Source organism: Drosophila navojoa, chromosome 2 (genome assembly GCF_054131105.1).
Source record: "Drosophila navojoa isolate 15081-1374.11 chromosome 2, UAZ_NAV_1.0, whole genome shotgun sequence".
NCBI classification, from domain to species: domain Eukaryota; kingdom Metazoa; phylum Arthropoda; class Insecta; order Diptera; family Drosophilidae; genus Drosophila; species Drosophila navojoa.
Genome location: NC_142890.1, coordinates 10043503 through 10068043, shown reverse-complemented (window position 1 = coordinate 10068043; position 24541 = coordinate 10043503). Strand labels below are relative to the sequence as shown.

General features: G+C 41.4%; 5 protein-coding genes across 8 annotated transcripts; 2 read left to right on the top strand and 3 right to left on the bottom strand.

Annotated features, from left to right (window-relative positions):
- Positions 1 to 20: 20 nt before the first annotated feature.
- Positions 21 to 18511, bottom strand: Efa6 (Exchange factor for Arf 6). 4 transcript variants are annotated; one of them, XM_089265283.1, is made up of 13 exons: positions 17515 to 18511; positions 8951 to 9017; positions 8841 to 8894; positions 7985 to 8769; positions 6741 to 7925; positions 5929 to 6153; positions 4612 to 5555; positions 4166 to 4552; positions 3929 to 4098; positions 3769 to 3866; positions 3425 to 3700; positions 3222 to 3359; positions 1988 to 3163 (listed from the first exon to the last, which is right to left on the bottom strand). In XM_089265283.1, the coding sequence occupies exons 1-13, from the start codon at positions 17656 to 17658 to the stop codon at positions 2867 to 2869; spliced, it is 4770 nt and encodes a 1589-aa protein (XP_089121409.1). In that variant the 5' UTR covers positions 17659 to 18511; the 3' UTR covers positions 1988 to 2866. The 4 variants fall into 4 exon arrangements, 2 of the variants coding, with proteins under 2 accessions (XP_030238506.2, XP_089121409.1); XR_016197631.1 differs by lacking the exons at positions 5929 to 6153; positions 8841 to 8894; positions 8951 to 9017; positions 17515 to 18511 and adding exons at positions 21 to 1128; positions 1216 to 1304; positions 1515 to 1792 and having other exon boundaries at positions 2934 to 3163; XR_016197630.1 differs by lacking the exons at positions 5929 to 6153; positions 8841 to 8894; positions 8951 to 9017; positions 17515 to 18511 and adding exons at positions 21 to 1128; positions 1216 to 1304 and having other exon boundaries at positions 2934 to 3163; positions 7985 to 8709.
- Positions 18512 to 18866: 355 nt separating this feature from the next.
- btn (buttonless) lies at positions 18867 to 20383 on the top strand. The gene has a single exon (XM_030382519.2). The coding sequence runs from the start codon at positions 19500 to 19502 to the stop codon at positions 19950 to 19952; it is 453 nt and encodes a 150-aa protein (XP_030238379.1). The 5' UTR covers positions 18867 to 19499; the 3' UTR covers positions 19953 to 20383.
- On the bottom strand, positions 19918 to 21336 carry LOC108653632 (uncharacterized). The gene is made up of 3 exons (XM_018104281.3): positions 21126 to 21336; positions 20721 to 21065; positions 19918 to 20656 (listed from the first exon to the last, which is right to left on the bottom strand). Exons 1-3 carry the CDS (start codon positions 21219 to 21221, stop codon positions 20024 to 20026), a joined length of 1074 nt encoding a protein of 357 aa, XP_017959770.2. The 5' UTR covers positions 21222 to 21336; the 3' UTR covers positions 19918 to 20023.
- A 194-nt stretch (positions 21337 to 21530) lies between these two features.
- Positions 21531 to 22891, top strand: Dph5 (diphthine methyl ester synthase). Its single transcript, XM_018104269.3, has 2 exons — positions 21531 to 21912; positions 21995 to 22891. Exons 1-2 carry the CDS (start codon positions 21778 to 21780, stop codon positions 22703 to 22705), a joined length of 846 nt encoding a protein of 281 aa, XP_017959758.1. The 5' UTR covers positions 21531 to 21777; the 3' UTR covers positions 22706 to 22891.
- Positions 22892 to 23050: 159 nt separating this feature from the next.
- Positions 23051 to 24360, bottom strand: CSN6 (COP9 signalosome subunit 6). The gene is made up of 2 exons (XM_018104237.3): positions 23846 to 24360; positions 23051 to 23787 (listed from the first exon to the last, which is right to left on the bottom strand). Exons 1-2 carry the CDS (start codon positions 24221 to 24223, stop codon positions 23143 to 23145), a joined length of 1023 nt encoding a protein of 340 aa, XP_017959726.1. The 5' UTR covers positions 24224 to 24360; the 3' UTR covers positions 23051 to 23142.
- Between the last annotated feature and the right edge of the window lie 181 nt (positions 24361 to 24541).

Genomic DNA, 24541 nt, shown 5'->3' with positions numbered 1-24541 from the left:
AAGCAGCATAAGTTTTCGTGTTTGTAAATTGTTTTGTTTGATTTTTCAATTTATTGCCTTTTTTAATAGAATTGTTAAAAATAATTATAAACAATTGTTATACAGTTACATTTACATAATTACACAATATAATATATATTAAAAAATATACATATGTATGTAGTCAAAGTTATTGTATTTCGTTTTATTTTTTCTTTTATGTGTGATCATTCTCGATTCTTTAAATTTCATATTCTAACTACGTGGACTTGTCGCGTAATCAACCAATCGTATTTTGTATAAATAATTATATTCATATATATATATATATATATCTGCAGCCGTACATAAATATATTGGAGAAATATACTTAACGCAAAAAGGCTAACCGAGCAAATTACATAACCGCCTACATAATTCGCTGTTGTTCATTTGTTATTGTATAGAGAAAGTATTGTTTAATTATTTATTTTTATCATTTATAATGATAGCATAGGTAATGATGTAAGTTTCTTTCAATTTTAAATAATATTCTTTATATGTGAATAAGCAGTGTATAAGGGGTACAATACAGAATGCCGTTCATCAGAGTCCTGTGCCAAATAAGAGAATAACATACAAGTTTGGCTTCAATTAAGATTATACGTCACGACTAACCGGGTTTTGCTCTCAGCAAAATTGCCAGCATTAATATTCAAATTATTCGATTTAAATTTAATCTGCTTATATATTAGATTGCAAACCCGACATGGGTTCAATTAATTTTATATAAAATATCAAAATAATTGGTCTGAGTTTATCTTTCGAAATTTTTGTAGTTCTCTGTTGAACGAACGTTTTGTGTGTAGGACCTAAATACCATTAACAACTTCCGATTACAAATAGTTATCATCATATTTTATGTAACTTAAGAGATGTACATAAATTCTGAATTGTTGGCAGACTGTTGGGCATCACACGACCGCACGGCACAGCCGCAATGTGTGAGTGCTCTTCCTTTTCTTTAATTAGTCTCTAATCCCCGTTCTCCCCCTACTCCCTTGCTCATCAGCATCGTCATGTGAGTGATGTATTGGTAAGCGATTTGAGTGTTGAGTGTGCTGTGTGTGAGTGTGTGTGGCAGTCGGAGTAATTGATCATAGACATGGGCTGTATTAAACAGAGAAAAACGCATAAGTTGTAAAATTATGAATCATATCAATTTGGTTTGCTTTTGTTAATATTGCTGGCACTTACCAATTGCTAAGTGGTTTTAGTGTGTGGTTGAAATGATGGAAATCAATAGCAAAACGAAAATGCGTAATTATTTCTTTTTCTTCTCTTTTCTGGAAGTGAAAATCAAATACGATATTAATACAAATTATACAAGTGTTTCAAATTAAATAACAAAATATTCATATTGTGAAAATGATAATAATAGAATATATATTCTGATTATATATAGTATAAATATATATACACAGCCAAGCTATTTAAAATGGACAGTTGATAATAAAGTTGAACATAAAAATTTTGCAATTGACTCGTTTGCTCACATTTGGGGCAAGACATTTTTAGGTCTGAATATCTATTGAATATTGCTTTGCTTGTTGCTTGTTCCTAAAGTTGTTCTTGCTGTTCTTGTTGCTTGACTCCAATGTGCAATTGATGCTTGTGATTGTAGTTGTTGTTATTGTTGTAGCTGTTGTCTTTGTTGCTTTTGTGTCATCGCTAAGCGAAAAATGTGTGAAAATTGCATTTTTAGTGGCTTTTGAAATAGGAGAACAATTGCCGCCAGGGCGCCAGACAACAGCAGGCGCCATCGTCGAGCCATCTGTAAAAATTCAAGAATTTTTCTTTTTGGTTTTTGCCATTTTGCTAGCTTGATGTGAAACATAACGCAACAGAATAAGGATAATGCTGAAAACAAGCAGCATTTGCATATGAGTTGTCCACATGGTTAGCATGATTCTTATACATAGTTTACATCAGTATGCGTGTAGGCGTGAGGTGTCTGTGAGTGTGTGTATTTTTATAACAACTAGACCACAATTACTTTGATTATCAAACAGAAACATTCTAGTATTGTGGGGTGTGTGCGCATAAGACTCAAAGAGCTCTAATCATATAACTTGTTATACTATAACTATTTATATGTATATATATAGGCATATATTAAAATGTTCTCGCTTTATAAACGACTTTACCAATTTAATGTATATTTAGAATGCATTTAGGCAAGGTATAAACAGTAAACATTACTACATTTGAACCACATTTGTGTTTTTTTTTTTTTCATTAGTTTTCATTAGTTTTCTAAAATGTTTTCTCATCTAATTTCTTCGTTGAACGCCAAAAATTGTTGTTTGCTACATGTGCTAGAAAAATTCTCTTCTGTTTATGGTTATCATTTAAACTAAGCGAAACTTTGCCTTCTTACAGTTCTAATTATTTGTTACTTTAGAGTTTTCACAGTATTTTGTGTGGGTTTTAAAAAAGCCAACCAAAAACCAAATCATGTATTTATATCAACTAATTATATTATGATTCGCCTTTTAATTGCTAACGCGCAATTCTTAATTCTGAATTATTTAAATATTGCTACGGTTTTAAGCTGTATGGTCTAAAAATTACAGTATTGAGGGGAGATGTACTCCTTGGAATATATATATACTAATGCGAAGCGAAACATAAAAGTATTTAAAACACGACACGGTTTGTATTTACATAAATGTTTGTTAGGGAAGACGACTAGCTGACAAACACAACAATTAACAAAAGCAACACAAGCCTAGGGGTTTAAACGAACACAGAAGCAAACTGAACAACACGCAATTAACGAGAAAAATAACTTATCAGGGAGTGTATTGCATTAAACCACACAAGCTGAGAAAACTCCCATTACGCGTCAGCCAATGTCCTGCTGGGCATTGCCGCTAGTTGAGGAGTTCCTGGCTCGCTGTTGTTGACCGTACCTGCTGTTGGTCGACTGCTGAGGCTGCTGCTGCTGCTGCGACTGTGGCGGCTGCTGTTGAGTATTAATACTTTGCGGCGTTGTGGGCATATTGACCGAGCCCATGGGGAATGTCTCGGCATCCTCCTCGAGCGTTGGCTGTGTTGTCAGCTGACAATGCAACTCCATTGGCTGCTGTTCGGCCAACATCTTGGCGTTTAAAATGCTTACATAAGCCTCGTAGCGACGTAGCTAGGGAATGAACAAATTAATTAACAAGCGTACCAGACTCGTGTCTATTCGGACGCACCTCATATTGTAAGTAGGCCTCCTTCTCCTTAAAGTTCTGCAGTGGCAAGCCTTTGCTGGGCACGGGCGTCTTTTGATGCTCCTTCAGTTCATGCTTCAACTGGGTCACTTGCAGCTCATGCGATTCGAGCTGTTCCTTCTGCAAATGTGTGGATTACCACATATCTATATAAACAATGCAATCAATTTAAATGTGGCACTCACCATCGACAGTTTAGTTTGTGCGCTGGGCAACAGCGGACGCTGAAAACGCTTTTGACTGCCCACACCACCTTCTAGAGGCGGCGCCGAAAACGCTGCGCACACATAGTTAATGGTCTCCACCCAGGAGTGCAGTTCCTTCGAGTCGCTGGTCTGAAACAGATACTCAGCCTGATCGGCTGTTTGCAGCCGGAACACATGTTGCTTCTTAGTGTAATCGTTGGCCATAGTGGCCAGTGCGTGATGTATGCGTATAGCATTATGCAGATTGTCGGACATCTGTTGGAATTATAGCAAAGTGTTAGTCAAATTTATTTACCTAATGCCAATAACTCAGCTGTACTTACTTGACTCTTGCGAAAGCCGTGTTCGTCCTTGTGCAGATATAAGACAAGATCGCGCAACGTTATGAAAAACATTTTCCACGAGCGTTTGCCAAAGGGAGCTGGTTGAGAAAAGCATAAAATGTAAACGGTAAATCTAAAGATCTTACAGTTGCTTACTAACTTTTCTTAAAGCTGGTATCATAACAGCACTTGCGCATCACATAGCCTTTTTTGTATTCCACTGCCGTAGCCGATTCGGGTGCATCTAGGAACGGATTCTGACTGACTCCCGTCAGCCCACTATTGTTGGTTGTCCGCTGCTGCTGCTGTTGATCTCCTGTGTCATCGTCCCTAAAAGAAGAAACAGATCAGCGGTTAAATGCAAATCATATGGGAGTTGATTTATCAAGGTGCTCACAGCGCCCATTCCAGCGGCTTCGTTTTGATGGCGTGATATAAATACTTTAGCACATCCTTAGGGAAGTTTTCGCCATCATTGAGATCGGCCAAATTGTCCACAAATTCAGCACAGCTCATTTTGCGACTGATATTCTGGCCATGCAGATCCGTGTTCAGCAGCATAATGGCGCATGTTAGCGTGTGCACAGCATCCTGAGAGTTAAACGTGCCGGGATTGCAGTCCAAGAAACGCTTTGAGAAATGTACCAGCACACGTTCCCGCTCCTGCGTCTCGCCGGACAGTGAGAATTGCTGCAGGAATTCGCGCAGCGCCAGATCCAGAGATTTCTTTTCAAAATTAAAATGCTTCAAGTACTCGTCGGCTACAGCACGGCTAAAGTCATTGCTGAAAATATAATATAAATTTAGTTCTGGTCATCAATAATAATAGAATGATGAACAAACTTTTTGCTGAGATGCCGCGATACGTCGCTTTTCTTGAAACCGTCGAGAGAGTACAGTCTTTTGGCCAGGCGTATGGCCGAGGGCATATCCACGGCCTTCGGCGAGTAGTGATATGAGTGCAGCGACTCAACATCACTGCCATCATCCGAAACGGGCGGCGACCCATCGCGTCCCCCAACCGTTGAGGTCGGCTCCTCCGTTTGCGTGTTGCCATCCTCATCGGATCGCGTGGCGTTGCTGGTGGTGATGTTGCTATTATCCATACCACGCACCTGTATGACCAGCTTGTGCTCGGACGGATCACGATCACGTTCGCGCTCACGTTCCCGCTGCTGTTGCTGGGCGCGCAGCTGTTGCTTCAGCTGCTGCTGTTGCTGACGTTGCTGGGCCGCCGCATCGGAGACAAGAATGGTGGAGTCCGAGTCGCTGGGATCGCTAAGTACCATGCCGCCTAAAATATCGCGAGAACTTAATAAATTATCGTCGTCTTGATAGTCTGGACTAGAGATATTTGAAATGGCCTCTGAGACGCTCTGATCGTTGCCAAAACCACCACCACCACCATTAGCACCATTAGCAGCACCACCATTGGGGCAGCCCAACAGACCCGGCATGGCAATAGGTGAATGTTCGCGCTGCTGTTGCTGTTGTTGCAATTGCTGTTGCTGTGCGCTCTTTGAGCCTGAAGACGACATAACGGACGAGGACACCGACGTGGGCGAGGCCGGACTGCCGGCTGCCGAATTCTGTGGCGATGAGCTAATGGAACTTGAATGGGAATTTGAATTCGATTGCTGACCGTAGTATTGCTGCTGTTGTTGCTGTTGCTGCTGTTGCTGTTGTTGCTGCTGTTGTTGCTGCTGCTGCTGCTGCTGCAGTTGCTGCAACTGATGTGGCTGCAGTGGCGCATTGTAAGTCCACACGATACGATCGCGATTCGAAGCCTGCATTGAATAAACATATATTAGTAAAATTTCAATTGAAAGTATGCATATAGAGAGTAGAGTATATCGTATATTTGTCTTAAGATTATTCTTGATTTTTTAGTTGTTGCACAATTTCCATTTGCCGTTGCCCAATCTGAGAGAAGGAGAGCCCTACATAATTGCCAAGTGTAGCCGTTTGTGTGTGTGTCGATTTGTGTTTTCAGAGTATCTGTGTGTCGGTAAGCTTTAGTTTGGACTACTTGCTGTCTACATACAAACGTTTAGCACAACAGGCAGGCAACAAAACATAAAATATTCGCAAACGATAAACACAGCAAATCACATTAATTATGAATTATTCTTGTGCATGCCATGCTTAACAAATGGCAACCTTTTTGCGTAAAATATAGTTTAATTTGTTGCTGCAGCCGCTGCCTGTTGTAGTGGTTGTTGCTCTTGATGTTGCTGTCGCTTTTGTTGTTGTTGCTTTCGCTGGTGTTGTTGCTGGCGACAATTCTTTGCACTCATTGTTATTGTTATTGTTGTTGCTCGGCTCGATCTCATTGTTGTTCAGCGCCGACGAGTTGTTCTTAATCGTTGATTCAGTTGTTGTCGACTAGGTTTAGTTGTTTGATTTTTAAAGAATTTGCAGATATATAGAAAAAGTTCAGGTAAAATGCGAATCAACAGAGAAAACGAAAGGAAGGAAAGAAAGAAGAAACACAAGTAAGAGTAAGAGTAAGATAGACAAGATAGAAGTAGTTGTTAATTGTCGTATAGTAGGAAATTAAATAGTAACGAGTAAAAAGTAACGAGTAAAGAGTAACAAGTAACGAGTAACGAGTAAGTAAAGTGGAAACTTGATGTATGATGGATTCACAAAGATACAGCGAATGATATATACTACACGTATGATAAAGGATTTGAAAGGTTCTACATCATTACACCGTTATAATCGTACTTATATCAAAAGACAACAACCAGAACTAGTTTTACACTACACAAATCACTTCAACAATGACAATCTACTTTAGGCATTGTGACACTGTGCGTGTTCTGGATCTGCAAATGCACAGCTATATCTGTGTTTATATGTTGGCTTTTCGGCTGGATATATGCCTGCGTATGAAGGCCTCTCTAGATTTATTTACAGCTATTCTGAGGCTTTGGCTAGCTAAACCGCTCTATTGGTCCAACGCTCACCTGCGAATCCTCCGAATCGTGGCGAGTATCCAGCAACGTATTCAGCGAGCTATTCACATCCTCGTCGATATCAATGGGTATCACAGCCGCAATGCCTTCGCGCTGTACCTGCTGCAGATGATCCTCAGATTTGCTGGTGCGAAAACCTGCAGCATCACACTTACGCACCACATGTCCATTGTGGCGGCGCACCACAACGCCAGCGCCATTGTTGCTCGACTCGGCCGCCAAGGAGCTCGGCTCCGGACTGGTGGGCACCGAGCTGGCCGTCTCCTTATCGATCAATGGTGCCGACAGCGAAATTGGCGATGTTGGTACCGAGAAGGAAGTCTCGTCCTGGCCAAGGCCTAGAACAGCCTCACTTTTAACCGTCCCAGACGAATTGGATGTGGAGGCGGAGTGACCAGCCGTTGCACGTGCAGCACAATCCACAGCATCTCGATTACGTTGCATCTGCTGCTGTTGCCGCATTACACTACGCTGCTTGAGTGCCCGCATGCGTTGCTTGGTTGAGCCGGTGCCTGAGCCCAGTGAATTTGTGGAATATTCCTCATCACCGGCATCATTGTCCTCCTCATCGTAATCCTCATCATCGTCATCGTCAACCAGACATTGACGATCACTATCATCCTCGTCACCGCGACTCAAGCCACTTTGGTACGTTTCGATGTTTGTGATGTCATAATGGGTTTGATCCTCTTCACGTTCCTCCTGGTCCGCCTCCAGTTCGTCTTCGTTTTGGTAGTACTCATAGCGCTGTTGTTGCTGTTGTTGTTGCGCCTGTTGCTGTCGATAGCGCTGCTGTTGTTGCTGCTGCTGACGTTGCTGCTGACGCTTGTTGTCACCGTAGTCTGTGGTGGCATCATCATCACGCTCCAGCTCCTCACACATTAGCAACGTATCGTTGGTCAGCGAATCTCGACGATTATAGCTGTTGTTGATGCTATCGCGCTGCTGCTGCTGTTGCTGTTGCTGTTGTTGTTGTTGCTGCTGCTGGTGTTGTTGCTGCTGACCACGCTGCAGCTTAGCCTCACGTTTCAAGGAATCCGAGCTGGCCGTATTGGTGGGCGAGTCTACCGACGACGAAGATGTGGGTGAAGACTCGCCGGATGCCCGCGGTGCTAAGGCCCCATTGGCACGTGCATTAACTACATTGCGCTTCGGGAAGTCTCGCAGACTGTCCACCTGTAATTGAAGCGATTAATAACAGAATATAAGCAATAAGAATTATTTGCGGACATTACCTTCTTGGCTTGCGTCGTTATCAAATTACTCGATTGGGGTGTTCTTGATAGATTCAATATTAGATCACCTGTCATCATATAAGCCTCAAAACGCGGTGCCTTAGCCGGCTGCGGCGGAGCCGAATTGGGTTCCGGCTCTGGCTCGCGTTCCGCGTGACGCTGCCGGGTGACGGCCGGACTGCCGCTGTAGCTGTTCGAGTGCTGCAGTGGCTGCAGGCCGTTGCCGTTTCCGTTAGCTGCCTTCGTTGGTATTTGAGAGGGGCGTGGTCGCTTATGCTGCGGCGACTGCACTTGTGGCACTGGTTTAGGGGCGACGCTTTTCAGAGCCTGTGGAATGCGTGACGGTCGAAAAGTCGGCGAGGTTGCACCGCTCCCTGCTGCCGTGGGTGATGTTGCAATATTGCTGTTGCTAATGCTCGTTGTAATCGTTGTTGATTCTACCATTTGTATCTTGGTCGAGCTGGCGGAAGAGTTGCGGCTGTGCGTGTGTATCGTGGTAGTTGTGGATGCTGCAGCAATTGATGTCACCGCTGTTGTTGTTGGAGAATTCTGGCGCAACGATGGCAAATGCGTGGGCGACTTGTACCGCAGCGCCGGCGAACTAGAATTTGCGGCCGTGGTTGTCCCCTTCTGATACTGATTCTGAATCTGGCGCTGATTCTTGGGCGAAGCGGCGTTTGGACTGCTGCTATAATCATAGATATTGATGGGAGATTCAATGTCCACGTAATGTGGACTCTGAGTATTGGCCAACTGCTCTTTAATGCGTGCTTTCAGCTTGGGATCTGACAAAAAAAAAAAAAAATAGAAGCATAAATTGTCGAAATTCAGGACTGTTTATATGAATGTCACTTACCTCGTTTAAGCTCCAAGGTTACTAAGTTCTCCGATAGGCGTAAACACTTGAGCACTGTAATAATTCAAAAATTAGGAAAATTGATTGAGCTTAGACACTGCAGCACTTGCCTTCCTTTGTGGTGTGCCGATGTACATCGATGCCATTGACTTTCAATATAACGTCGCCCGCTTCGACCTGTAAAAAAAGAAAAATATTCAAATTACTAAACGTTCACAGAAATTTTACTATTATTTTTGACATTTCCTGATTAGAATCGAAACAAAATAGGACACTGAAATGAATATTGATTTTTCTTCAGTATATTATATTTATGTTTTATTTTCTTTGCGCCAAAGCAATAGAACCACGCGGATAAACATGCTCCGTCAGTCCAACTTGTCGGCACTTGTAAACTATTTTTAATTCTTATTCGCATCCGCGTGTCAACAACGATAATAACAACAAGAACAACTCAAATAAAATACAAGCGAATTGGCACTGGCGCCTTGTCCGCCTGTTCGCGCTGACGTCAAAAATATATTGTTGTTTGATGAGCTCTCCATGGAGGGGTACGCACTTCTGTAGCTAATCCAAGGCATTTAGTTTAGTCAATACAATTTTCAGGCATGCCGCTCCATGTGGAAGCCCCTTCCAAGCCAAAGCCGAGCAAACAAAATTAGAGCACTGCTCATGTAAAATTCAAGCGGAGTGAAATTGGTTTTATTGCATAATTAATGGCGCGAAAAGGACGTTACTTCTAGTCAATATTTTAATTGAGGGATGTGTATTTTATGAGTGACACTGTTTCAGCTGTGGTTGTTTATGTTTATTTGCACTTGCTTGCAGAGATGACCATAGGTAAACGGAAAAATTGCACTAATTTATGCGGTATGTGCACGTTTTGTTCACAATAGACGTCAGATGAGCGCAGAGTTGCATGAAGCTCTTGCCTTCATCTGACATGCATACTAAAAAGAGAAAAGAGAAAGAGAGCGAGAAAGCTCGGCAAAGAGATGCACCGAAGAGAGCGAATGTAACGGGCTGCTTTAAATTCAACGCCTTTGAAAATTTGATACAAACTTAATTTTAAGTCGGTTGATAAGCGCAAATAGATCTAAGTATCTATGAATTAGATTGTGTATGTGCGAACAATTACGTAACATTTGGGATATAAGCAAAACCCCTTTAATCAAAAAGAAATTAATTAATGGCCGGCACAACTAATGCAATTTTAATATTGAGAAGTCCCTTACATACATACAAACTCACATAGTTGCATAAATTTGAAAAGCCTGCGACGCAGTGAAAAGCACATTAAGGGCTTAAGCATCATTTTTGAATTCATGTCTAATTGGAATGCAGTTAAATGTACACTTTGTAAATTGCCAACACACTCTTCACTCTCTTATGCACATGTAAACACGGCCAATATGTATGCATTCCGTAAAATTTGCTTGCAAATTGATTTGCTTTCACGATGCTTCAGCGTCTTCATCATTTCAGCCCTGCGCTTTGTCACGTTTTCATCTTATGCCTTCTTCGTGTAATCTCGAACTTACTACCTCCTTGTTGTTGTTGCAATCGGATGGGATTAAGAGCGGCGCGTCGTGAGCGCATGCAAGTGATGCTCTTGCAGACGAAAATTCATATGCAGTCACAATAGTCAGAGTTGCCAGACTATTAGCAAATGAGCTTAATTGCTTAATTAAACACTGATCGCAATCAATACAACATTAATAAATGATTTGTTCATAATTGTGCTGGTACTTATAGTACTTAACGGTTGCAAAACAAACGTTTTCAAATGAAATGTATTCAAAGTAAATACTGATAGCGTCTAGAATTATGGCGCCTCGTATCGGCTTCATTATTTTGGTCAGGTTTCAGTTATCTACTACCAAATAAAAACTAAATTCCTCAATTAGTGTCATTCTCATTGGAAATATTGTTATTTATTTCGATTGCTTTGTCTTACGGTAGTTGTCTTTACTTGAACTCATGTTTTCAATGACTTTTTTTTGTTGACTGCAAATCAGTTTATTCTGCCAGCAATATCAATTAACAATAGCAACAACAGCACGCCCACCCAATCACAATCAGGCCAGCAGGCTGGCTGGCTTTCTGTCTGGCTGGTTGGTTGGTTGGCAAGTAGACAGGTAAACAAGCCAATGCATTGATTGTATTAGTGTCATCGCAATGCCATCGATGACGAAGTCGACGACATGGCGTTGACCCAGTCAAGTACGAAGCGATGCGGCATAAGCATTGCCTTCACCGTTATGCGAAGGCATTGGCACGGCTAGCAGTAGCTGCAATCTAGAGCTGAGCCTTTGTCGTGTATGAAACATCGTTTCACGAATTACGAACTCCTAAGTTCAAGATGTTGAAAATAACTAACTTGCAAATATATGTGAAACTATTATCAAAAGACATTGAAAAGAGTTATTTATATATTTATTTATATTACTATGTCTTACTCTAACAATACTCTATTACCCTTCGCTAGTTATTTCAAATATATATACAATTTATAGAAAATCAATGTTTGCCATATGTAATAGCAAAGGAGGCTTTGCATAGGCGTTTAAACAACTTGTCAGTTGTAATTTTTTACATCCAGGGGCTACGCCAGCTGCTACCTGCCGCAGTGACGTACACACATACATTTCTAACAAGGTAAGCAAATACAAAATAGGGCACCGCTGCGATTAAGTGGGCTGTGGGCCGAATATCTAGTTGGCGGCTCAAACAATTCGAAACTGTTATTCTACTAATAGCTCTGCCATTCTGTTGAAGCGTGATTTCTTAGTTTCCATTGTATTTGTTGTAATGCCACACGTTGCCTTTCTCTTTCACTTGTGCTCATAGCGTGAACCATTGTGAATAGAATGACCACTGCAGCAGAGTCACAGCGTTGTCTGTCTGTCATTTATCATCAAGCTTGTCAGCCACAGCCGTCAGTTTGCTAGTCTGCTTTGACGTCTCATTTGAGTAGACTGCATAATTTGATTTTGCTTGAGCGTATCCCTAATTCGCGCACTCATTTATTTGCACTCATTCAAAATGTATTCAGCTCGGATCAGATGTCTGTATGTGTATGTGTGTGTGGATTTCAAACGACCTTGCCAGCAATCTGAACTGTCCATTGTGTGCTTCGCTTCCCTTTCCCAAATCGTACATATATGGAAATCAAGCGAAAAATAAATAATCACTGAAACACATTTACTGTTTCTAGGTAGCTAGGTGTGTAAGTGTGTAGGTGTTGTGCAATCGACTAAAGGGCGGAAGTCACAAATGGAGATATGGCATCGCTTTCGTCGCGCTTAATTATGTCAATTTGAGTGTCGGTCGACCCCCGTTTGACATGATGTTAATTCTGACGTTTTATGTTTACATTTCTTTTTCACACAAGCATCTGTTTACGGGCATTCGAATTAAGTTATTTACGCGCTTTGCGCTCGAATAAACATGGTAAATATGTAAATATACATACTTAAAGCCATAAAATGCCTTTTACCGTAATCCGTAATTCAAATAGCCCGTATCGCTATGCTCTAGAACAAGTTTTTTTTGCGAAACTTCTAACTGTACGTACCCAAAGTATTTAGACTTGGATTTCAATTTTTACGACAATTTCACAGCTGCTTAACTTTTTACCTAGTATAGTGTGAAACGCAGAAATGAACTTTTTACAAAAATACCAGACCAGACTATGGGGAAACGCAACAAAACATATAAAAGAGAAATACCAGCCTAAGCAAGGGGGAAGTGGCACGAATTGTAGCCGCCTCTACCCAAAAGCCTAGCAATCTGACCTGTATTTGCATTTGTGCAAAGCGAAAACTGCGAAAACACGAGCAAACCACCCAGAAAAGTTTTGTTTTTTTTATTCGCAAATCGAAGAAAAACAAGTTTATTTTCGGTGCTCATTTTGTTATTGATTTGCGCTCGCATTCGTTTTCGCGACTGCACTACGAAATTATATGCCGAAATAGCTAACCAGGGCATTAGAGGTGGGGGAATCATCCAGGCGACTACGCCAAACCAATCAGGTAGCCAGCCGGCTCGTCGGCCACTTTGCGTCTAATTGAGCATTCGAAAAACGACAAAGGGAATGCAAACAAAGAAAACAAAAACATAGGCACAAACATACGCATATAGACACTCACACACTTGCACACCCAAACACTTGCTAAAAGAACTCGAGACGGATGACAACTACAAGTGCTGCCACTCAATTTGCAGCCAACAGACAGCAGCCAAGTGGCAACACCGCCAGACAAAGTGCAGCCATTTATACTCATGTGTGCACATTACGTGCATTATATATACACAGACACACATTAACAGCAAACTATAATGTTGCTTTTGTTGCAGTGTTTGAAAGCGTCTTCTGTGACGCCTGGGCGCACACAAACAAACACTCTTTTTTAATATAATGCTTAGATTTAGCGCAAAGTTTACTGCACACTGCGCTTTCTTCGGCTGCTTTTTGCATGCCGAGTGCCTTATGCACTCATTGTTCTAACTTATTATTTCGTAAATGCTTGTTGCTGTTGTTGCGATGTTCGCTCTGGCGTGTCGTGCAACGAACCGCAGCGCGCGCTCAACGCCGCCGCCAACCTCTTTTAAGGCCACCCCCCCCACTCAACTCACAACACAGCAAAGCACAGCGCTGCTCAGCCCAGCTCATCTCACCACACCACACCACACCTCACCTTACCTCATGTTACCTCACCTCAGCCCGTTTCACCCGTTGAGCCGTCATTAAAAACTAACTTAATAAACGCGCGGGCATTTTTCATTTGTTTTTTCTTTCAGCTTTTGTAATTCAATTAAAGCGAATTGACTTTATAGTGTGTGCACTTTTGACTTCCAGTTAAGAGCAAAGAGAGTGGGGCAGAGCATAAGCTCTCTTTAGCTGGTCAAACGCGGAACGTTGACATTTATCAAAATGGCAAAGTGTCGCGTGCAACTTAGTTCTATTGTAGTTAGTTCGTACCGTATCGTGACCTGCCCACCGAGTCGTGTGCTACGCACATTGAACCCACAAATGACAGTTTTATGTTTTCTAGAGCTTGAAATTTGTTGCTGTAGCCAACTTTATGTTCTTTCGAAGACAATTTTCGAAGTGTGTGAAGACATCGACACATACATACACACACGACATACGTATATAATATATATCGGATCGGCAGACGAGCCATTGCATCTAATACAAAGGCACGTTTGCATGGATGTGTGTGTTTGTCTGTGTTTCGTGTGTAAAACTTGCACTTAGACAACAAGAAAAAATCAATATAGCCTTGTAGTTTTTGTTCTCTTTTGTTCCTTTTGTTTGGCCGTCTGTCGGCGACAATTAATTTGTTTTCAGGCAGCACAATAACAAAAGTCGTTAGTCACTTCCAGTTAAAGTCTAATTAAGCTCAGCGTTAGAATTTTGCAACAGCCGGCAGAGCTCATACTCGCTCGTGAAAAGGGGCTGGCAAGGAAGTGGGCGAGGCAAAGATTGTGCCCACAATATATGTACATACCATATGTATGTATGTATATGGCTGCCCCGAATGGATGTGTCCAACGTGAAATGTTGGTGATTAAAGCTGTTAATATGGCCTTTGGACCAGTTTAGATCAAACACACAAACACACATTCGCAGAGACATGTAATTTAAATGGAGACTGTTCTCATTCTGAAAACTCGTCTCAGCTTCGAAGAGTAGAAATTAAAAAGCAATTTAGTTAGGAACGGGAAAAGATCATCCAAAATGAGGAATATCCAGGAATTTGATTAATGATATTGTGTATATGCACATTTAAACCTCTTTCGATGTTATGATGAAACTAATACATACACACAGACGCTCATTTGTGCACGTTCGAGTGCGATTGTTTATAGAAAATGAAAGGCTTAGGTGAAAATCAACATTTGATATGTATACAATTAACTGTTCTTTTGTTATCCATGCAATTAATATAAATTTCTCACTTGTTGTCGTATCAAATTGTGAACGAACAAAACCAAGCAAAACCACACAGGCACGCACACACATACAGACACCTGCTGCAAAGAATGAGCATTAGAGCTGCCAGCTAACAGCAAAACGAAAAAGAATCAAAACAAAGAGAAGAACTCAATGCAACAGACATAAACAACAACAACAACAGACTTTCAGCAGGTAACTTTATACCCTCGATCTTCACATTTTATACCAATTGTAAATAATTAAAACATGTATATATTAGATTCTAATATATATTAAAATTCTAGTAATTATTTGAAGTATTTTTTATGACATAATCTTATACATCATAGTTTAAATAATATTGCATCTGGCACACTTGCTAATTAGCTTACAATTTTTTTATTAATAAACTATCGCTAAAGTCACGGTCCAGCACTAATGCCCGGAGACAACAGCAAACAGTAGATATTTATACATGCATTATATGCGCTTGCACTCGTACATATTTATACATACACACACGCACACACATGCATAGATATAACAAGCATGGTGTGTGAATTGTGTGAGATTCACAGCTCATTGAAAAATTATTGTGCAGCAGAACAACAAAATAACAGAACAACAGTCACAGCAAAAGACAAACAAACGTAAACATCGCAAGAGATAGCGCGACAAAACTAGCATCCCCCTCTGAAAGGAACAAGTTGTAAGCGAAAGCGATAATAACAAATTGAAAAAGTGCGTGCCGGTGTGCGCTAGTGTGTGTGTGTGTGTGTGTGTGTGTGTGCAAGCGTAAGTGTTAGTGCGATTACAACGCCGGCGACGATGTTGACGAGTTGCTTGCTCTGTTGACGTCTGCGTCGACGTTGACGCTGGCCACGTTACGTTATTATTGTTGTTGGTGTGGCTGCCTGACAACTTTTTTTTATATATACATACATATTTATACATTTATACATACATACATACATCTGATTGTTTTTTCATGTATTTGTCAAATTACTTAATATTTAAATTTAAAATTCCAAACACGTTTTTGCAGTGGACGCTTTGTGTTTGTGTTTCTCAGCTCCTCTGGCTTTCACACTTTTCTCTCTTGTCGTTCGAAACGGTGAGTCGTGCGAATAAATTTATTTCTAAAAAATAAAAAAGCCAAAAGCTGCACTCGAAAGCAATAATAATAAACGTACACAAACATTTTGTTGCTTGTTTGTTTTTTGATTTTAATTTTCTTTACATTTGCGCTGTCTGATAATTATTCATGAGTTGAAGTGTATGTGAGTAAGTGTCTCTGTCTGTGTCCTCTGTCTCTGCGTATGTGTGAGTGCGACTTAATTTTATAATTTTGTCTTTGCTTTGCTTTGCTGTTTATAGCTGCGCTTTATTGCTCTTACCGTTGTTTTTGTTGTAGTTGTGATTGTTTGATTAGTTTGCATTTCTTTTGAATAGAGTTGAAAATCCATATTGTTTTCAATGAACTTCACGCATTTAAAATGTGCAGCACGTTTTATTCCGTCTAATGCAACTCCCGGTGTACGTGGTCATATCCCTCCCTAACTACCCATTTCCGATGGATTTGTCATTTCTAACATTTCTGTTGAACATTATTCTTGAGGGATTGTCACATACTTATGTAAATAGATATATGTGCTTGTGTGAGTATGCATGTGTATACTTATATATATACATATGTATGTGGGTGCATTCGAATAAAAGAGTAAAGCTCAAACTAATTGTATCTCAGATATGAAAGGTAAACGATAAGAGATTCTTTTAAAGATAACATTAAACAATCAAAAGACACAAAGCAATGTTAGCTAACCTCTTAGCTATTTAAAGATTTCTTATCATTGTGCTAAGATACTTAAAAGGAACTTGGATGCCAACTAACTGTTTAAAAATACATTTCCAACACATCTTTTGCGTCACGATTCAACAACACAAATGATTTATCGCATTTTAGATATATTGAAATCAAAATGAAAACAAAAAATTCTATAGATGAATTGCCAATTCGATTTTAGTTTCAATGCACACAAGCAATACAGACATTCATTTGTATGTTTGTATTTCTTCATTTTGTTTTAATTTTTATTAAATTGAAATCGAAATGAACACAGCATTTCATGGGAATTTCAATAACAAAAGTAAATAGAAGCGAAACCTCTAATGAAAATTGATACATAGTGTTACTTCTTGGTGTGCGTGTCGTCGTATGTGCACGTATGTATGTATGTGTGTGTCTGTGGCTGTTCTCCCAATAAAAGAGCAAGTGACACGATGACATCACAGTGGGCGTCATTGAAGATGGGCAACACCGATGACTGCGTCGAGGTCGCGTTTCGCGACTCTTGCCAGTGCCTCAGGCTGCTAAATTGAGTGCTTTTCATACACTCTAACACAGACACTTACGAAATCCTCAAACGTAAGAAATGCGCTTATCTACAGCGGCAAATGCGACAATAAAAGGGGGTGGTGCAACATATATCCACCACTTGGGTCTGTTGCGCTGCGCCCCGGTGGTTGATGAAGTCATAGGGCAGTCCCTAATGGGAATACGGCAACGCCAAAAGTAGGATAACAGTTTGCGGTAGATGGAGTCAGAGTGCAATATTTGAGCAAACACAAAGCGGGCGAGAAAGAGTAAGGAGTGTGTACATACATATACACTTATGTACATGCATGCATCAATACATGCATGTGTATGTATGGTTGACTATTACTTACCGCACCGCAGTCGGCGGCCGGCGAATTCTCTACAATGTCGTAGATGACATGCGGCGGTCCAGTTGTGCCGAGCAGCGAAAACCCGAAACCGGAATGCTGCTCACTGCGACTGCGACGCAGCACCACTTTCAATTCCTCGGTCATTGCGCGACGTTGACGTTGACGTTGTCGCCCACTGCTGCTGTTGTTGCCGCTCCCTGTGCGGGTGTGTGAGTGTGTCCGTGAGTGTGTTGCTGCTGCTCTTTGCTGACCACCTGGAACTGCTAACCGTTGTTCACTTCGGTATTTATGTTTTGCGTTTCTTTTCTTGTTTTCGTTTTTAGTCGAATTTAATTTGCCAACGTGTTTGACGCTGTCGTCATTTGCACTTTGTTTTAATATTTGTGGCGGTCTTCCCTCTCGCAATGCTTGACTGAAGTTTTGGGCTTGGCTGTCGCTGCCGCCACTTCACAACTTCTTTGCGCACTCATTTACAATTGCTTTTATTTCACTTACACGCAAGCACAAACGCACACAAATGCACGCACGCAAACGCAGACACAGGCACACACACACTCACACTAGCACTCACAACACAAGTACAAATTCAAAATTGAATGCTCCTATTTTGTTGATCATATTTTGCAATTCAATTGCTACTCAGGCAATAAGCGCAGCTTTCTTTTAACGCAATTTTCAGCACTCGCCCATCTACAAACACAAAAACTTGTTAAAGATTTTCGGTGTTTTTTTTTTTTTTTTGAGACTTTTTCTCTCTCCACTTTCGACACTTTGCCGCAGTCGCTGCTGCACGGCTGCCACTGTAGCGGCTAGTATTTCAATTAATCATTGCGGCGCGGTTTTTATATACTGCTATGCTATTAACATAAGCTATATCTTGTATCGAATTAAATTAATTTATATTCAAAAAAATTGATGCAGATGCGCGACTCGCGAACCGAACACCACGGACGCCTTTCTGTTGTTGTTTCAATCTATCGATGTTTTATAGCCGCCTTCATTTATTCACCTAGGTATGCGTGGATATCGATTACAGTATTATTCGATTTTTTACATGACCATATTTTTATTATCGTACGGTGGCGCCACTAAATTTATTGAGCTAGATATGAAATGCAGAATTATAAATCAATAAGTGGAAACTCCAATAATAAAAAGTCAGAAATAAAAAACAAAACAAAACAAAAAATAAAGGTATGATTATTTTTGAAAAGCGCAAGAAAAGACAATTCACTTAATAGCGTTGCCAGATGTTGTCTAGATTGGCGGGTCTTTTGCTAATTTAAATTCTATAAATATAGTTTATAACTATGCTAGTCTTTTTTCTTCAATTCATCTACTCTACTATTGAAGTTAAGTGGAAGATAGGCAAGTAAAGAGTACCGTTCAATATCAGTGGACAAAGCTGCCGATGTGGATATCCGCACCGTAGCCAAGTGAAATGATGCGCAAAAAGTAAAAAGTGCGTGCAATTGACAATCATCTCCTCCATCCCTCTACGGGATCTTTTATGAGCGATATTAAAAAATGTTTAGATATCTTTCAGTCGCACAAAGCACTTGACTCATGTTTGTTGCTAGACCTAGTAGCCACACACACATGTGAGCAGCAGCTACTTCCGTTTCTAGCTGAGTCTTTTGTTTTTGTTTTGTTTTGCCATCCGAGTCTTGAGAAAACAACAACATAGTTTGTGGGTGTCACAAGTGTTCAAAGGCAAAGGCAAGCTGAGCACAGCAGAGTAGAGCACGCGACGTTACGGCTGGTCAAATCGGAGGCTGTGGGGGGCTGTGTGTCCAGATGTTGCGCACAATTATCATATCAGCAGCACATCATTTACATTTAAGTGGAAAAACAGATTGAGCCAATCGACTGCGAAGAGCTCCGGCCAATGAGCAGTTCGTGCACAGAACTTGACATAAGAGGCGTCATCGTGTGCCCGAGAGCTCAGTGTTAATTAGAGTTTTCGATCAGCAGGAGCTACTACGATGAAGAACTGCAGCACAGATCTGGCCGCCTATTACGTCAATGACTACGAGGACTTTGACTACAGCTACAACTATGAGTCGACCAATGCACCCAGCTATGAGGATTACAGCAACAAATCCTGGATTGAAGGCTCTACTGCGGTTTTTAGCTGCCACGCTCTGCAACTGGCAGCCAGCGTAGCTTCAGCCACGACCATGGATCAACCAAATGCCACAGCAGCCAGCAGCAGTAGTTCACAACGTAAGGAACGCACGGCTTTCACCAAAACCCAACTCAAGCAACTGGAGGCGGAATTTCGCTACTCCAATTACCTGACACGGCTGCGACGTTACGAGATTGCCGTCGCCCTGGAGCTGAGCGAGCGTCAGGTGAAGGTTTGGTTTCAAAATCGTCGCATGAAGTGCAAACGCGTTAAACTTGAGATGTCCGGGTCTTCGAAAGCCGACAATTAGTTTACTTTATACAAAATGTTTATTTTATTTTTTTTTTTTACTTAAATAATATGGTAAAATATACTATAATTCTACTTCTTTAGCTTCTTGCCAATCTTCTTCTGCAATGGCTTGGCCAGTTGTTTGGCTGCAGCCAGCTGCAGTGTTTTTGTAGCTGACTTCTGGGCAGCTTTGGGCGCTGCGACAGGCTTCTTCTTCTTCTGTACACCGCCTGTGCCCGGCTTGCGCTTGGTTAACTCGACTAAGCGCTCAGCGCCTGTGTTTTTGTTCTGCACCTTTTTGGGTGCCGCTTTTGGCTTCACCGCTTTTAAATCCTCTTCCTCAGAATCATCGCTGTCATCTTCAGCGCTCTTAAGTTCTGGCTCGCTATCATCATCACTTGCATCCACATAGTCTTCATCATCTGAGTCCTCGGTAATGGTGTTGCCTAAGAGGTCAGCCAGCTCCGGTTCCTTTTTTTCACCCTTTGGCTTTTTGCTCGTTGACGGTTTCGATTGCTCCGTGTCCTTTAATTTCTTGACTGGTTCCAAAATGAGATTGGATATATCAATACCCAAATGCTTGTACTTCTTTTCCATTTGCTTCAGTTTCTTAATGCCTGCGACAGTGCGTTTCTGGCAAGCAGCTTCAGTCCAATCATTGTGTTGCTTAACACTGCGCTGTATGGTTTTGGTTACGTCCGAAACATAAATCTCTTTGCCAGCCTGAAAATGTGATATTTTAAGTATATTAATGTTCTCTTATGCTTGTTCTTCTATCTTGGCTCACCTTATTAGTGACTTTCTTCACAGTATTCTTGAAGTAATTAATCTTTTGCTTCTCTGGTGGTATATAAGTTGCTTTGACCACTTTCTGAAACATTAGATAGTTGTCCATGGTATTCGCTGCCACTTTGGCCACCTCTGGATACTCGAATTCGACAAAAGCATATCCTTTGCTTCCGCCGGTCCGTTCGGAGCGTGCGAGTCGCAGCCGCGTTACATGTCCGAACTGCTTGAAATATTGACGCAATTGCTGTTCAAAGAATCCATGTGGCAAATGCTTGATGAAAACTACGCCGCGCTCCTTACGCTCTTTTGGAGCTGGTTTCGCCTTGCCTAGTTTCTTTTTTAACTGCAAAAATGGAGTTTAGGCACCGTTAGTTGGGGCTTCTCATTTCAGTACGTAACTTACCTGCCCAGAAATTACGGTTTTGGCTTGGGCCGGTGATTTGGAAGGCGTTACTTGTTTCTGAACCATTTGGGGCTTGGGCTTCCTTACGGCCGGCATCCTTACTTTTTTTATACTTTGAAAACAAACAGAAATATACGAAACTAAATTATGGCTCGAGCCGCACGTGGAATACACAGTAATAAATCGATTCTTTCGATAACGATAGCAATGCTGAAAACATAATTCTACACATTTTAGTATTTTTTTAATTATAGAGGTAGCCCTGCCTAACAAATTAAATAAATGAGTTCATAAATTTTACAAACGTTTTATTGACCAATACAAATTTGCAATGGTTATTTCGTGTTGCAAAGGCTACGTAATTATTTGTTTTCTAATTTAAGTAAAACTGTGACCTCTGCTTATTTCGGCGCCATTAAATCAAATTTAAAATGGCGCACACGGCAACACTGCAAAACAGATGTTAGTGCAATCGCGTCGTCCGCGCGTGAAGAAGCAACAAGCGAGGTGCAAATCTAATATAACGGGCACGTGTCGGTTTCCGCAGAGCTTTAATATATACATAAATACAAAAGTTACAAAAACAAAAGAAAACAATAAATAGTAAAACATATAGCACAACAATTGGGAGTTGCGCAAATTACCAAGCAACATGTTCTACTTAATTGGACTCGGTCTGGGCGATATCAAGGATATCACGGTGAAAGGCCTTGAAATTGTAAAGCAATGTAGTCGTGTGTACCTGGAAATGTATACCTCAATTCTCGGCTGTAGCCTTGAGGAAATGGTGAGTAGGGACCGCGGTGCGCGTAGCGCAAAAATAAAATATCGAATTATGTAGTTTTATATTTTAATATTAATTTTTTTAGCAAGAATTTTACGGGCGTCCCCTGTTGCTAGCCGACCGTGACCTTGTGGAGCAGGGAGCCGATGAGATTCTGGCTGGTGCTGGGGAGTCAGACGTTGCCCTACTTGTGGTGGGCGATCCCTTCGGAGCCACCACTCACACAGATTTCATTCTGCGCGCCAAGGAGAAGAACATACCCTACAAGGTCATACATAATGCATCCATTATGAATGCTATTGGCTGTTGTGGCCTGCAGCTATACAAATTTGGCGAGACCGTCTCCATACCATATTGGGATGAGACCTGGAAGCCGGACAGCTTTTACGATAAAATCAAACTGAATCGCCTGCACAATATGCACACGCTCTGTCTCCTCGACATTAAAGTTAAGGAGCCCACACCTGAATCGCTAATGCGCAAACGCAAGGAGTACATGCCGCCGCGTTTCATGACCGTCGCCGAAGCCGCCCAACAGCTGCTGACTATTGTGGAGAAGAAGGACGCTCTAGAGCGCAACACAGTGCTGAACGAACAATCGTTATGTGTGGGCCTGGCCCGCGTTGGTCAAGATACGCAACAGATTGTAGTTAGCACGTTGCACGGGATGCGTGCCACGGATCTGGGCGGACCACTCCACTCACTGATCATACCCGCCAAGGAGATGCATCCGCTGGAAGTGGAGTTCTTGCAGCAATATGCCGCCAATATCAAACTGGACGATTATAACCACTAGAAAGAATGGGCCCACCTCAGAAATTTATGTATTTAAGTGTTTAGGACACATTTGATCTGAATTTAAGTAGCTTGAAGCCACCTGCAGATGAGACAGTGATAAACATATGTATCTGGTTTCCCCAACTGCTTAATTCCAACTGTGTGTGTAGTTTTCAAACAATAATAAAAATTGCATTAAAAATAAGCCTGAATATTCTTTGTGGGAAAAGTCAGGTAGGATTTATGTGGAATTCTCGAATGAAGATATGCATGCTGCACATACTCCACCAACTCAAGGTTATCTTAATATGTAATACAGAGGAAGTAGATCCGTAACTGAATATATACATAAACATTCCATAAATTTACTAAATCTTTGTAGTGTTTCACATTTAATGGGGCAGCAATTCAGAATATATATAAATATATTTAAAATAAATATCTCCAGATGTCTACTTAGGGATAGAGTCCTCGCATGCGACGCGACGAGCCCTGGCGATCGTAGAGCATGTTGAATTTGTTGACGAACTGATGCATGTCGTTGCAGCCCTTAGTCAGCGTGCCCAGGTAACTGATCAAGCCGACGTCGTTGCATTGTGTGTACAGCTCCTCCTGAAAGGCGGGCACCTGCATGATGGGCAGGCGATGGCATAGCGCATACGCTTCTCGAAGTATTTCCTGATTCGCCTTTAGTTTTCCGGCCTCGACATCTTTAATGTACTGCAAGACGATTTTGATGCGAGCATTTAGCATTTTGATAGCACTGTCCTGGGCCACCAGATGTTCGGCGACGACGCTCTTTTCGCCCGATTCATTTGTTGTCATGCGCGCCACATGATCCACTCCAATCCGCTCTGCCTCCTCGGTGGCCAGCGTATAGGTTAACGGAACAAAGAGCATGGTAGCTTCGCCATCGACCAGGTCGATGAGCGATTCGAAAAGTTTCACGGGCAACTGGTCGACACTGCGTGGCAACGGATTTAGCTGCAGCATGATTGGGCACTCGTTAATTTCGGCTATTTGTTTTTGGATCTTTATGTCGCCAGCGGACGGACTGTCGCCCGTTGTATACCAGCCAATGAAATCCAGATCGCTGAACACCTGCATATCAATAATTTTTTATCAGATAAATTTATTGATATATTATGATTAAACTTACCTGTTTGTATTGTTGCTCCTTTTTGTTGTAATAATCCCTGTTGATGATTATTTCGTCCGCGATTTCATCGGCTTTTAGCTCAAATGAATTCATCACCTCGATATTTCGACCCTTCTGTTTGCCTATCAGTGCACCGTACACCTGGCGCGACTCGCCGTGCTGTGCCCGGAAGCGTGTCCAATGCTCTGATATATTCATGATGACCAACGGATGCAATGAAATTGTTACCGACGCAATCGTGCCCGTCGCAGCCATTATATTGCCTTTGACTTGCGGCTGTTTGGTGCCGGCGGAATCACCAGCTGCTGCGGATGCAGCCGCTGATGATGAGGTACTCGGCTGGGCCGTTATATCGGCATCAACGTCCATTTGCTCCATTGTATCACTGTGTGGAATATTTACGGGCAGTGGAAGTCAATGCACAAATGATTTGCGATTTTAATATATATTTTTATTTGATGTTTGCTTTGCGACTGACTGCCACCGATTACTCAGTTGCGATAACAATAGGATTCTTTGTTTCGTTGCGATAAGATTTTATCGATTTCGATATCTTGACTAGTTTAGGCGGTCTTTACATATATACAATTTTCAACCAATTTCATTTGGTAAAAATATATTGAATATTATAGTAGATCAAAATTTACAAATGCTGAAGAGTTTCCTGTATTTCTAATTTGTATTGTATTTTTGAAT